Raw genomic sequence first — 13,507 nt, 5'->3', positions numbered from 1 at the left:
AAGTTTCTTCACTAGCACCTAAAATTTTTACTCTCAAGCATATTTTGTTGTATATTTAAGTCTCAGACATAATACAACATAATATGCTTGAGGCCGAGGGTATAGTGTACACAACAAAATAAAGCCTAAGGGTCAAATATATTCAACAAAATATGTCTAAGAGTTAAATATATATATATGTAAAAAAAGTATGATTCAGCCAAGTGATTATTCAATGGTATATGTGGTGTGACGTGAAGCTTGGGTACTGTAGGTGAATTACCAAGAATTTCATTCTGTAAACAATAAAGTACTACACATGAAAAATCTACTGAATTATTTAGTTTTAATATATACTTCATATTACATCAAATAACATTTTCAGGAAGACTATAAATAAACAATGTGATAATTTTGAAACAAAATAGTTCTTACCTGGTTATAATCAGTGTTATTATGTTGATCAACTAAAGACCATATTCCCTTTGGAGCTTTAAAAAAGTAAGCAGACTTTAAAATAATAAGTAAACAATAATTAATGCTGATTTAATCTGTCTGAGATTTCACAGAAAACTACGAACCAGACATGCGATGATGTTAGACACTAGACAATCACATACGCTTTCTAAGAACGTTACTCCTATCCATATGTCCTGATTGAGGTTTTCTACCAAGCTTTACTGAACCTCACAGTTACACATGAGACCACAAATAAGGAAGACTATGAATGCCAAGGTTTTCATCTTGCTTGTATTTGTGTTAATAAATTCTGTTTCAGCTCGACCACTATTGGATGTAAAGTTGGACGGGTATGTTGGTTTGAAATTTCACTTTACTTAACTTAATTCACCCTTTATATTTGTTTAATTGTAAAGGTTGCTGTGATAAAATATTTCATTTTATTTTAATCCAAATTCAACAATATCAGGGAGTTTTAAACAATGTATAAATTACAACATTACAAAACATGATAAAATCTAGTTAAAACAAAAACCTCTATATCCAGGCGGGGTATATTGGACAAAGAGCTTGATGTACAAGATGTGTCGAAACGTGGGTATTATTAATTCTATGTTAAGTTCAAAACAGCAACTTTGGGATAAACAAAAAGATAAACTTTCCATATTTTAAAGATCTCTCTTTCTACATATATGTATAAATGTTGAAAAAATCTGTATATATATACTAACTTTTTATTTTTGCCATTTTTACAATTCTGTATTTTATTATTTAACTCAACTAACATCGCAAAAATTGATTGACAGGGGAAATAAAAAGTCATTTCAGGGCCTTTACCGCAGACTTGAATATATACTTTAATGACAATATTACCATGTAATAAATAAATAAAATCAGCATAGCATCTGCTTTTGGGGTGTTATCTCGGTTTTAAAAGTCTGTGAAAATAGAGTGAATATTCAAACACTTCTTAACATTATTTAATATCGAAATTTTGTTTTTTAATATATAATTCGCATTAACTTTCACAGCACCGCAAAAAAGGATCAAGGCATTGTATCATTTGGGGCGGTAACCGTTAGGCTTAACCGAACGAAGAAATAAAATCAGTATAGAAGTTACTTTTGGTGTAATCTGGGCTTTAGAATTACAGATGATTGCTAGATTTTCTGCATTGTTTGTTGAAAATTTGTTTTTTGGGACCTACACATTCTCGCATTATTTGAAAAGGAATTACCCACAAAGTAACGTACATGGTAGCTCGTAAGCTGGCACGAGGTGTTAAACCCGTGTGATAACGACTGTCGTTTTCCTGCCACGCGAGGATAAAGTAAATTACATTCATTCATTCATTCACATTCATATTCAAGCTCTAAAATAATAAATAGGAACACAATAACGTACTTTTAGGATGGGGAAACCCCCTGGTTTCGTTTTTCTTGGCTGTGGACAGGGGAAGAAAAAATTTTTTTGCGCATTTTTGTTGGAGTGAAAAAGGCAGATGAATGGCAAATACAAAGAACTTGACCTATTAACTCATATACACGAGGTTAGTGTATTTATTTGTTCACTAGGTTAACAGAAATGCCATTCAACGATTAACGATAAGACAAGATACAGCGTTGGCCCACATACTAGTATTTAATGAACATAACACCCCAAAATGACTACACTAAACGGACATATAGAATTATATTTACAAAATACGGAACAAATACTGGTTTATTATTTCAAGTACATGTTAATATTTTATGCGTCGTCGTTGGCTCCCTCATGCTTAATGATCCCACGTCCATTAATCTTCCCAACCCTCAGAAGGTCTAGGGCTGAGTTGATGTCTTCCAGTTTGTAGTAGATGAGTGGGGGTGGTGTGAGCTGTATCACAGAGTTATATCATAGAGTAATAAAGCTACAATTTGGAAAGTATTGGTAAACGACAGTCAAAAAAACATCTATGGAGTAGTTTTTTTTTTTGAAAAATATGTTCTTAACCGTGTGGCCATTTTTTAAAAACTTAAAACTGGCTTGAGACAAATAAGAGACAGCGATGCGCAGTGCAAATGCATTTTCGCTATGTATATATATTCGAAGGAAAACATAAAATTCAAGGTATATCATTTACCTTGTTCGTTGATACCAATGCAATAAGATCTTTAAGTTGCTGAAGTCTCCCAACGTAAACTCCCTTTACACCTTTCTCACTCAGGGTGAGAACTGGTAGAGGAAAGTTACCTGACCCTCCAAATAACCCAACACACACTTGAAGGCCATCCTGTACGAATGAATGATTGTTGGGGTATAATGCGTTTATACATTTATGCACGGCATTTTATTACCATTTTAGGTTTAAAGTTAGAATCTCTAGTAGACCGTGAATTATCACACAGTTTGTTAATGCAATAACAGACGCGCATATGTTTTGTGCAACTCGTGCTTATCAAAATTAGAGCATTAACAATTTCGTATATTTAAGCACCCATGTGTCGAATGCGTTTCACGTTTGAATTACAATTTCGTCTGTTAAAAAAGCCCATTTTTATATCACCACGACCCATGATTTCCTTACCGTGTTCAAACACTCGAACGCGCGAGTCGATGTGACTCTTGTGTTCACAAAGTCAATGATTGCGTCATAACCTATTTCGTTTCCGAGTTTCGCTGTCGCTTTTATCAAATCCTCTTCAGACTTGCTAGGATCCCAAGCTACAGTTCCATCTGCGCCTCTTTCTTTTGCATTGCCCAGCTTACTTTCCTAAACATAACACAACTTTAATTTAAACTACAAAGTATGGGCATGAAATGATGTCGTTGTGAAAGCATCATATATGTCTTTATAATAGAAAAGTTATGGCATGAGATAAAATATTCTCATAAGCGCATATGGTATACCTACAATGGTATAACTAAAAACGGGATTAATTTCTATTTTCTTAAATATACAAATTCTAAACTTACACTGAGATCTGCCACAACAACATTCGTGGTCTTGGGCAAGATATTCTTGGCCAGCTGAAGAGCCCACAACCCCAAACCACCTGCACCGATGATCAACATTGACGCTTTGCCTGGTGTAGACAAAAGTGGGTGTAAGATTGAAACCAACGGCGTAAAGTCACATACGTGGTAACTCGTAAGCTGGCACGAGGGTATGAAACAGAACAACGATGTTATAACGATTGTTGCTGCTGCGCCACGTGAGTATAAATAGTTACATTCACTCATTCATTCAACATAGTAAGGTGGGGGGAAATGGGACACACTTCATTCTGTTTTCTCGTCCGATTTGGTAGCAAACAAAGAACATTCAAAGAATTATAAAACCGTATTTTCGCGTCTTCCATAGACCGTAAATTGTTTAAAACACGATCAGGATATTTGGATATTATGTGCTAAAGGTATCCCGCCTTTCCTACTATGGTTTCTGTCCACTAAAAAACAGCTTTCTTTGTTTGCTATTAACTAAAACAATAAAAGAAAATAAAAACAATCATCATTTGTACTTTAAGTTATACCTTTAAAGGCGGTCGCCTTTTTAATTGCAGGTAATGCAGTTGTTACAGCATTATACGTTGTAAGACCAGAGCATGGCAGCATGGTAGCGATACTTAGAGGTATTGAAGCTGGAACTTTTACCAGGAACTGATGGTGGATTACAACCGTGTAGTTGGAATATCTGTGACGTAAACATGACGCCATGATCACGTCACAGTGTTCATTGAGAATATAGGAAACGTATTATTTTTTAGTTGGGCAGGTTTTAGGTCTATAAGCCGTAAGACAATATTTCAAAAGAACGTGTTATTTTAGATCGCGACAGAGGTTTGTTTCCTACCGTCCAATATAACCAAGCAATTAACTTTAGGATAATGGAGTTGGGTAAAATACCCAACTCGGGTTCGGACGAGTTACAGCAGAGGGCATCAGGACATGCATAGTACAAAGTTATATATGCTTACCCTCCAGGCACTGCCCCGAATCCCATGGTATGATGTTTCTCCTTGCAAAACTGAGAGTAACCATTATCACAATATCCACACTTTCCACACCCGATCCAGGGAAACACTGCGACTCGGTCCCCGATCTTCAAGTCACAAGGTTCTATTAAATATGTAAGGTTTTTGAAATAACGTAATTATTATTTAATACGTTATAAATTAACTCAACAGGGCAATTAATTTTGTCGTATGGAAAACGTTTCTTATTTAGAAGGCATATATTAGTTTTTTGTTTTGGTTTATAATCTACCGGTTTCTATTTAGAGCATGTTTTTACAATTGTCATTCACAAAGTTAAAAATCAAAATATTGACATACTTGCGTTTTCTCCCAATGAGTGGACCACGCCCGCCATCTCGTGACCAGGTACGATCGGGAATTGATAGTTTGGATCATCGGTAAGGCAGGTAAATCTACTACCAACGTCAAACCCGTTGTCTATCTGATGAATATCCGAGTGACAGATTCCACTGTACAGAAGCTGGAAATAGTCGGTGGTTAGATTTGTCTCCTATAGCGAATAAAAATTTAAGACAACGTAACCATCTTTCGTCTTGTGCTGGTAAAAAAGGGTAAGAACGGATACTTATGTTCAGACAAATATTTACACTGTAATCTTTTTCGAAACTTAAAAATTACCTCGTAATTTTAATTTAGATAGGAGTTTATATTACGAATTCCGATAATATTTGCACCTTTACTACAGCTCCGTCCTTCGGTGGTTTCGGCACCGGAGCTTCGGATATTTTCAGCGGTTTCTTCGCCTCGACAATTTCTGCTTTCTTCATTTTGCTTGGTCGGGATGTGAGACGTTCCAGGTTTACACCCGACTTTTATACAGCCCAGCATATACCGCCTACGTGATCGAAAAAAAAACGAACTTCAGCACTGTAGACTTGCTCGTGAACCCACCCACAATCGCTTTCTGCAAATAAGGAGCCACCGGAAAACGCGGTCGAGTAGATTGCCGAGGAAGTTGTGCAGAAAACTTAGCAGAAAACTTGTTGGGACAGAGTTTCAGCAGGAAACTCGTTGGGACAAGTTCAAAGGCAAAAAACAAACCAAAATTGGTGTAAACATGGGACTGATTGAATTGCTTGAATGCCGCTTGCAAGGAACTAATGCCACCGATACTAAATTACATTGAAAAAACGGAGCATTAGTTTTTTGGGGGGGTTTAGGTCGTACATAAAATGTTTACGAAATTATACCAAGAAATAAATGGTGGAACGTATTTATCCCCACGCAGTGGGGCAACGACAGTAACTATAACATGGGGCCGCATTTCCAATGCTAATACACAGCGAGTCCTGGAACCCCACTGCGAATCAAGCGTTAGAAAATGCAGAAAAACTTGTTTATTGTCCGATAGAACACATATGCCAATGTACGATGAACGCAAATCAACTCGAAGTAATTGCCTTCCACGACTTTTGCTCGTGGCTGATGGATGCTACTTTTGCACACGTTACAAACGCAAGTCAAATACTTTGCACACGGCACGGTGTATCTTGTACATTTTACTGTTTACTCGTTCAAGACCAATATGTTGTTTGGGGCTGTGGAACATATTGAGTATTTAAGACAGTGAAACATATTAAAACTGTTGGTTACACAAACTAAATAACATACTCAGGATAATCCTTGATTGTCAAATTCGGAGTAAAATAAGTGATTACCAAAATAGACAAATAAAAACACCTTTAACTTGATAGAATTAGTTCATTAAGAATCTACAGTTTAATAACAAAAATATATATTGTCTCTTGGCTTTTGACGAAGTATATATGGGTGCATTTAAATCTTATGCAAAATATACCGCACGTACAGTAAGGTGGGCGAAGGCGGGACCCCTTTACCACATGGTATCCAAATCCCCTAAACGTTTTTTAAACAAAAACAACGGGAGTTGTTAAGAAATGCTTTTGTAATTCTTTGAATGTATTTTTTACTACCAATTTGGGACAAGAAAATAGAATGAAAAGGTGTCCAATCTTCCCACACCCTATATAATGTATTTTAGGAAAAATATACAGGTATCGGAGGCAAAATTGATTTTTTTATGAACTTCCAAAATATAGTTCAGCAAAGTAAAGACTTGACACACTGGCGTGAAAACTACGTATAACTTGGTAATACTTCAACGACATGTTTACTCGTTTAACATAACCGCGTGGTTACCCACAGCAGGCTATATTGGGAATAGACGTGGGTATAGTTAAACCAATATGAGTATTCCCAAGTGCATACATTCAATGGAAAATAAGGAAGTAAGGACGAGCTAGAGGTGTTTGTACCTATTAGCCTGCTGATGCACACTTTATGTATTCACATCAACGGCTTTTTGTGAGACAACGTATATATTATACTGTGGGGTATACATGGGATACCGTTACAGCACCCAAATCCCATATTTCCCGATCGTTTTCTTTGATATAATTCTGTGTTTACTACTAAATGCCGCATTTGAGAGAAAAAAAAAGAATGAAAACATGTCTCAAATTACCCCACCCTACTAAGTAGTGCAGAAAGTGTTTACTTAACTGTTTAATTTATGCTTGACGTATGGGTATTACCGATGCTATTTTGCACCAAGGTGTAAAGTGCATCTCGTATAAATTTTACATATAGGAAACTACCAACCTTATCTTGGTTAAATAATGTTCGTTAAACTAATACTTAAAAGCAATTAACGAGTTTGTCAATATAGCTGTTCCCAAACCAGTTACGAGCAGTAGTTTATGGTGTATGTATGTGTACGTGTAATAACATCCGCTCTGTAAAATACCCGTTCTTAAAACATGTATGATATCACAAATCATGAATGACTGTATAACTTACTTTATCTTCGTGTGGCAGGAATAACATTTTTGGGTTTTCTGTTTCACAAACCTACGAGTTACCGATGCGGAAAACCTGTCATCACATTACACATGTGCATCTAATGTGGTCAATGTGGCCATCCAAGCCTATGCTTAGATTCATTCAGTGTCGAGCAGTGGGTTCGATGCTCGACACTGCTCGACACTGATGCTCGACTCATTTTAGACGTGTATGTGCAGAAAATGCGAACAGAAAAATAACCCATAAAGTTACATGCAAACTAGTATAACTGGCACGAGATGTATAAAACAGAAACCCTTCTTATAACTGCAGTCGTTTCCCCGCCACGCGATAATAAATAAGTTTCATTTATCCATTTATTCATTCGCAAAAAAAGAAAAAAAAAGGTTAACAAAAAACGCAGATTCACTTGTGTTTTAGGTGATGTTTAGATCACAGTCTCCATGCGAACCAGGCAATAACGAGATAGCCTATTATACAGGGATATATTTTACCTAAAATGCGACGTTTTACTAATATTTACAATGACTGCCACCAGTACAGGTCTGGAGTGATTGATAATCATCTATAGTTCGATCTAAGAGTAATAAAATTAGACATTTCCAATCTAGTAGTAAATTACACATTTCGTCTGAATTCCCAGACATGTTAAATGCTTATTAAAAGTTGTTTTCGACTTCAGATAGCAAGCAAGGCCACAAGACATTGTATACCGCAAAACCCAAATGATTGCGTTTTCTCAATTCCCCCGGCCACTATAGGCCTACAGCCGCTATAAAAATATGACATCCATATTACACCAAACTGTTGTCCCGTATTGAGCGCAAGAATAAATAAATAGCAGGATTATAAGAAACGGAACTTATGTGTTGATAACATGGAGAACTATATCATCTGCCACATCAAGTTAGCAAACATACACGTAATGTTTACTCGGCTACTTCCTGTAAACGCCAAGTTTGTTAACACGCCTATCAGCCGCTGCAAATAACAGCTGTCACTCAGAGGGGTAGACTAGTTTGTACATCAGGATCGTAAAAGGTTAACTACGTTTAACAGACAATAAAACGTTGTTCTTGAAACGTTTGGTGTGCGCATCAAAGCGAAACTTTAACTGCATTGGCCTTGAACGCTCCCAAACTTTCGCACATGCGGGTTGCAACCAAAAATAAGGGTTATCACGAACTAAGCACCATTTAACAAACCGCCCTAAATAAGACTCAGTAGTTCGGGTATAAATACGGTTTTGGGTAATGACAAACTTGAATAGTAGTTCAGCAAGAAAATAAACAACCAAAAAAGTTAAACTCTCTCTACCGAGCAAATAATAACATGAAGCTTTAGATAATTGGTAGTTATGCGAGGACACACGCGTTAAAATGCGATTGGTACGAGCAAACCATATGCACTGTTTTAATAAATATATCGAGGAAAATACGAACTTACCGAATTGTGAATGTAGACTACTTGCGCCACACGGAGGAATAGATTTGAAGAACTTAGCGCCACACGGTACCGTCGTATACTACAAAACAAATGTGGTTTTAACGTTAAAACTAAAGGTACATCGAGATACGAATCCAGTATATTTTTCTCATACCCGTATGGTATACATACCAATAGTTTTTAAGCTCTGTAAGCTGAATGTGACTCCTTGCCCTCATTTTAAAAGCTTTTGCCGTCATGTTCATCCCTAATGTAGGATGATAGCAGGTTTTTTTTTATTTAGAAAATAATACGAATGATACGCATGAAGCAAAAATGCAAGTTTATAGTGATTAGCACTTGACAGTGAAGCGGTAGCAAACATTTTCGGCTTACCTTATGCGCACTGTCAAGTTGTGATTGACGCCAGTAACTTGAAGCCGTCAATGCATTTCAAGTAATGATAAAAGTAATGTGTTAAAAAAAACAATAAAAGAATATTTGATCATAAAAACATCTTGCGATAAAAGCATCTTACCTAAAGTTTATACAAAACTCTTTCAAAGTGTTGTTTACTGCAAAAATAAGTTATTTGTCTTACACAATAAAGGTAAACAAAATATTAAATCACACTAATAAAAAGTTCCATTGTGATAGGAAGTGGTAAAGTCAGCCTTGAAAATACACTGCAGATAGAACATGCATTGATAATATAGGAGACTGATAAATTTTAACAGATAGGACCTGACATTATTTTTAAAGTCACCTAATTACTGAAAGTTTAAGTGATGACTATATATATATACCTTACTAAAAAAAAGAAACTTAAACAATGAATGTTACGATAAATATGTATGTACTTATATACTTAACACTGTTTAATTCCAACTTGTTCATATTAATTATTAGATGTTAAGATAGACTTTGTAACTAAATTTGATTAAAATTGGTCAAAATCTTAAACATTCACAAATCCTAAAACTGCCCCAATGTGTCAGAATATTCTTATGTAACATGTGTATACAAAAACAACATCAGTTTTAAGTTTAAAAATTCTTATCCTGAGTTACACTTTTATGCAATTGTTTCGAAAATAAACAATGTCTCTAATGGTGTAATTTCTCCAAGTTCCCGTGATATATAGCTGAGATAAAGATAGATCAATGATAACAGTAAGACAGTTGATTATACTTCAACTTGACTTATGTTCCCCTCGAGCAAAATGGCAAGCAAACTTTAACCGGTCCCCACATTTCTCCCCACACACGTTACACCGAAAGGGGTCGTCGTATCCATGACAACCCATATGTACGGTGTACATCACATAATCTTGGAAGGTAATTTCACAATGCTGGCAATGAAATGAAGGTTTCTTTTCTCTCGTTGGTATAGCAACAGTGTTCTTTTCACTGGTAACCGAACAAACTTGAATTTGTGAAGGGGAAGTCCCAGTTGCAATACTTGTGTCACCGGAGCTATGCTTGGGAGACGTGGAAGCTAACGATTGAGGCGACATCTTTGGGGCAAATTCTAGAACCTTATTATGTTCAGAGGAAGGATTTCTATTTGTCTTTGCAAGAGCTGTATGTAAAAAGGATTGTTATTTTCTTTTACGGAAACAATTAGTAATACTTAATACAACTTTAATAACAGAGTAATAAATGGTATAAAAAAAATACATGACACACTAATATACTTTAAAAATTCCAAAATACCTGTTTGGTACTTCACATAATAAGTCTCTGTTTCTGTGTCATTGTCATTCGATATTTCATTTTTATCTGATTGTTCCGATATAAGGCGCTGGTTCTGGTTGTCGCTTTCTTCTCTTTCACCATCATCAACAAGTTGGAAGTCTGAGAAGATGTTTGATCTTTGTAAAGAGGAGGAAGGAACCATTGTTGGTAGTCTTGATGAGTTGTATTCGTTCAATGCATTTTCCATGTATGCTGAAGTCTGGAAATGAAATATTATATAATTTGTTGCAAAGATTCAGTTTTCAGTTGTTCGAAAATACAAGCAAAGGTAAAATTGGTAACACTTAAACCAATTATAACAAGAGTGGAGACATTTTTATGCCGTGCACAGTTTTGTCATGGCTATTCTTGATGTTTAACTTTGTTGGTTTTTATTTCTTATGTAACATTTCCATATCCCACTAATATTTTAGAAGATGAGTTCGTTACGAACCTCTGTAGGAATTAAATTAAAACAACTTGACATTGTCGGTTTATCTGTTTGAAACTGTGATGTTACTTCCTGTGCATCCGACCACTGTGATGTCACTTCCTGTCGATTGGGAGCTTGAACGACGCTCCACTCTTCACTTGCACCTAGTGAAGAACTGGAAGTACGAGGCACACGTTTTACCGACTTGGTGTAATTTATGCGACCGGTATACATTCTTCGTAATGGAACCCTTGGTATTGGGAGATTATTTCTGCTTTGACCAAGATGTTTTCGACGTTTGTGGCTGTTCAGGTTGCTTTTATCACTGAACGGCCTTGAGCAAAACTCGCAACGAAACGGTTTCTCTCCGGTGTGTCTCCTCATATGCACACGGAGGTTGCCGAGATAGTTTGATGAAAATGAACATTTCAAACACTGGTAATGCTTCTTGCCTGTCTCTCCCTCACCAGAGTCAACAGATTGAAGTTGGAGTCGCAAGTAGTCATTTGTGGGGACTGCTTCAACCGGATTTCCACTATTTGACATAATGAACTACATTTAGTTTACAAAAAAAACTATTGTAAGTCCCACGTCTGCATAATAATGTATTTAGTGATAAGTTAAGTATCTATGATATATTGAACTACAAGGACCTTTACAACACCTTAACGTTTGCAATTTTAATAAATAACTTTAAGATACGTTATGCATACGTATCTGGACATCAGACTAATCAGCCACAATGTTTCTATACAACATGAATGCGCCTATGGCTATAAACGATATGGAAAATAGAATGAGTTTATTAAAAAAACACAGCAGATAAAACGAAAAGTGTGTTTATTGTTTTACTTGATATTACACACAAATAATACAATTTGATTTTACCTTACTAACAACATATAAATATGGCAAAACGACATTTAATCATTAATACTATCATTAGCAATTAGCGAATATGCGGGCTTGCGGCTTGTTAGTATTTACTCTTTAACGCTGCAGTTAATTGGTCGTGGCAAGTTAGTCGCTGTTTAATAAAATATAAAAACAAATTTTTAAACGACTATTTTTATACACAAAACGCAAATTTTAACTACAAATTACCGATGGTTTTTGATATTAATTAAAAAAAATGTATTTTGACAACTTACCATGTCGCTTAACCGATGTGTTAAAGTATAGAAATTAAATAATTTCTAAATTTAAAAGAGAGCAATCAATGGGACGATTTTCACCTATTGGAGAAATAGACAACGTGGAATTTATTATATATTTCTTGAACGGTTGACAATTTTGCATGCGAAGTTAAACAGACATATCCCAACTTGCCCCGTCGTCATTAAATCTCCCAAAATTAATTATATTTGATAAGTTTTAAAAGCCTATAACTAAATAGGATTTAAATGCCTAAACCAAACTAGCACTCTATAATGACTAACAAGACGAAAAAGTAATCAACTTACCGTATTGTCATTATATTGGACTAGGAAAAATTATCGGTAAAACGTACATGCGCTGTCTTAAGTTTAAAAACAAATATTGTAACTCATAAAAGCGGGCACGAGATGTATAATAAAAAAGAACACCAGTATAACAACGACTGACGCTGTTTGATTTATAAGTTACATTGATTTATCTACCGAACGAAGTTCGATCATATATCTATACAAACCAACACACTATAAGTTAGAGCAAATATGAGATTAAACTGAACAAATATGAGATTAAACTGAACAGGTTTACCTACTACAACTACGCGTGAAACCGTATTCGGTCTCTGGATTAAATATTATAATGAGAGGATTGACGACCTTACAGATTATTTGACAATAGTTTTACAGAATATTTGACAACCATGTAACACACAGCTACAGGATCTTAAACGACTTCGTGATCCGCAAATATAAACTTGCACGACAATAGCAAAGTTAGCATATCGCCTATATTATCAGTGATTAAGAAACTAAATTGGCTAAAATTCGTTTAGAGATTCGTTACAATCCTTCTTCATCAAAGAACTGTTTGATTCTGTTCACAGAACTACCAGTTTTACACAACAAAACAAAATGGGACCCATAAGATACACCGAGTTCAATTAAACACCCAGCACGTTTCATTTGTAAATATCAGCGCCACTATCAAGGTTGAACTTCAAACTAGTAATGGTTATCTGTATCCTCGCACGTTCTAAATCTTGACGAATCGCAATATCATTTGATTGCTCAAGCGTTTCCCGCGTGCGAGGTACGTAAAGGAAAAAGGCGATTTTGTTATCTTTTGAGAAATACGTCGACGCCCGACGCCATTTAATACGTCACAATCACGATGGTACTGGATGGGTTTGCGTTGTGACCTAAAAAGATTCAAAAGAATTAGGTTTAAGAGTCGTTAGTAAGAGCAATTTAGTTTAGAGTAAGAATCCAAAAAGGTAACGTTCTTTTGAAGAAGATGCTGCAACAGTTTATAGGAGATTATGGTCGCTATCTATAGGACTTCGTCAGCATTATTTTCACCTAGCCTATTATATGCCGTATAGTCAAGCACACAGGGAGAAATCGTGCTTTTTGGTTTCTTTGCGTGAATAGTTTGACTTTTTTAGATATTCCTATTATATAGAACTCGATAAAATATTATAC

General features: G+C 35.6%; 2 protein-coding genes and 2 long non-coding RNA genes across 6 annotated transcripts; 1 reads left to right on the top strand and 3 right to left on the bottom strand.

Moving 5' to 3' along the window:
* Window positions 1-261: 261 nt before the first annotated feature.
* On the top strand, window positions 262-1,749 carry LOC149736943 (uncharacterized). The gene is made up of 3 exons (XR_016384922.1): window positions 262-788; window positions 986-1,032; window positions 1,470-1,749. It is a non-coding gene; the product is annotated as an uncharacterized LOC149736943 (long non-coding RNA).
* A 393-nt stretch (window positions 1,750-2,142) lies between these two features.
* LOC149736942 (uncharacterized) lies at window positions 2,143-5,264 on the bottom strand. The gene is made up of 8 exons (XM_089876868.1): window positions 5,129-5,264; window positions 4,752-4,914; window positions 4,395-4,536; window positions 3,951-4,111; window positions 3,394-3,503; window positions 3,005-3,190; window positions 2,561-2,710; window positions 2,143-2,313 (listed from the first exon to the last, which is right to left on the bottom strand). The coding sequence occupies exons 1-8, from the start codon at window positions 5,219-5,221 to the stop codon at window positions 2,188-2,190; spliced, it is 1,131 nt and encodes a 376-aa protein (XP_089732994.1). The 5' UTR covers window positions 5,222-5,264; the 3' UTR covers window positions 2,143-2,187.
* LOC149736941 (uncharacterized) lies at window positions 5,219-9,305 on the bottom strand. Of its 3 annotated transcripts, XR_016384924.1 has the most exons (4): window positions 9,241-9,305; window positions 8,895-8,970; window positions 8,724-8,802; window positions 5,219-5,289 (listed from the first exon to the last, which is right to left on the bottom strand). It is a non-coding gene; the product is annotated as an uncharacterized LOC149736941 (long non-coding RNA). The 3 variants fall into 3 exon arrangements; XR_016384923.1 differs by lacking the exon at window positions 9,241-9,305 and having other exon boundaries at window positions 8,895-9,039; XR_016384925.1 differs by lacking the exons at window positions 5,219-5,289; window positions 9,241-9,305 and adding an exon at window positions 5,777-5,992 and having other exon boundaries at window positions 8,895-9,039.
* On the bottom strand, window positions 8,959-12,588 carry LOC149736940 (uncharacterized). The gene is made up of 3 exons (XM_089876867.1): window positions 10,893-12,588; window positions 10,418-10,658; window positions 8,959-10,283 (listed from the first exon to the last, which is right to left on the bottom strand). The coding sequence occupies exons 1-3, from the start codon at window positions 11,415-11,417 to the stop codon at window positions 9,895-9,897; spliced, it is 1,155 nt and encodes a 384-aa protein (XP_089732993.1). The 5' UTR covers window positions 11,418-12,588; the 3' UTR covers window positions 8,959-9,894.
* Between the last annotated feature and the right edge of the window lie 919 nt (window positions 12,589-13,507).

The sequence above is a fragment of the Ciona robusta genome, chromosome 4 (assembly GCF_009617815.1).
Source record: "Ciona robusta chromosome 4, ASM961781v2".
Classification (NCBI taxonomy): Eukaryota; Metazoa; Chordata; class Ascidiacea; order Phlebobranchia; family Cionidae; genus Ciona; species Ciona robusta.
Note: the sequence above shows the minus strand (reverse complement) of the source record. Positions and strands in the feature narration are given on the sequence as shown.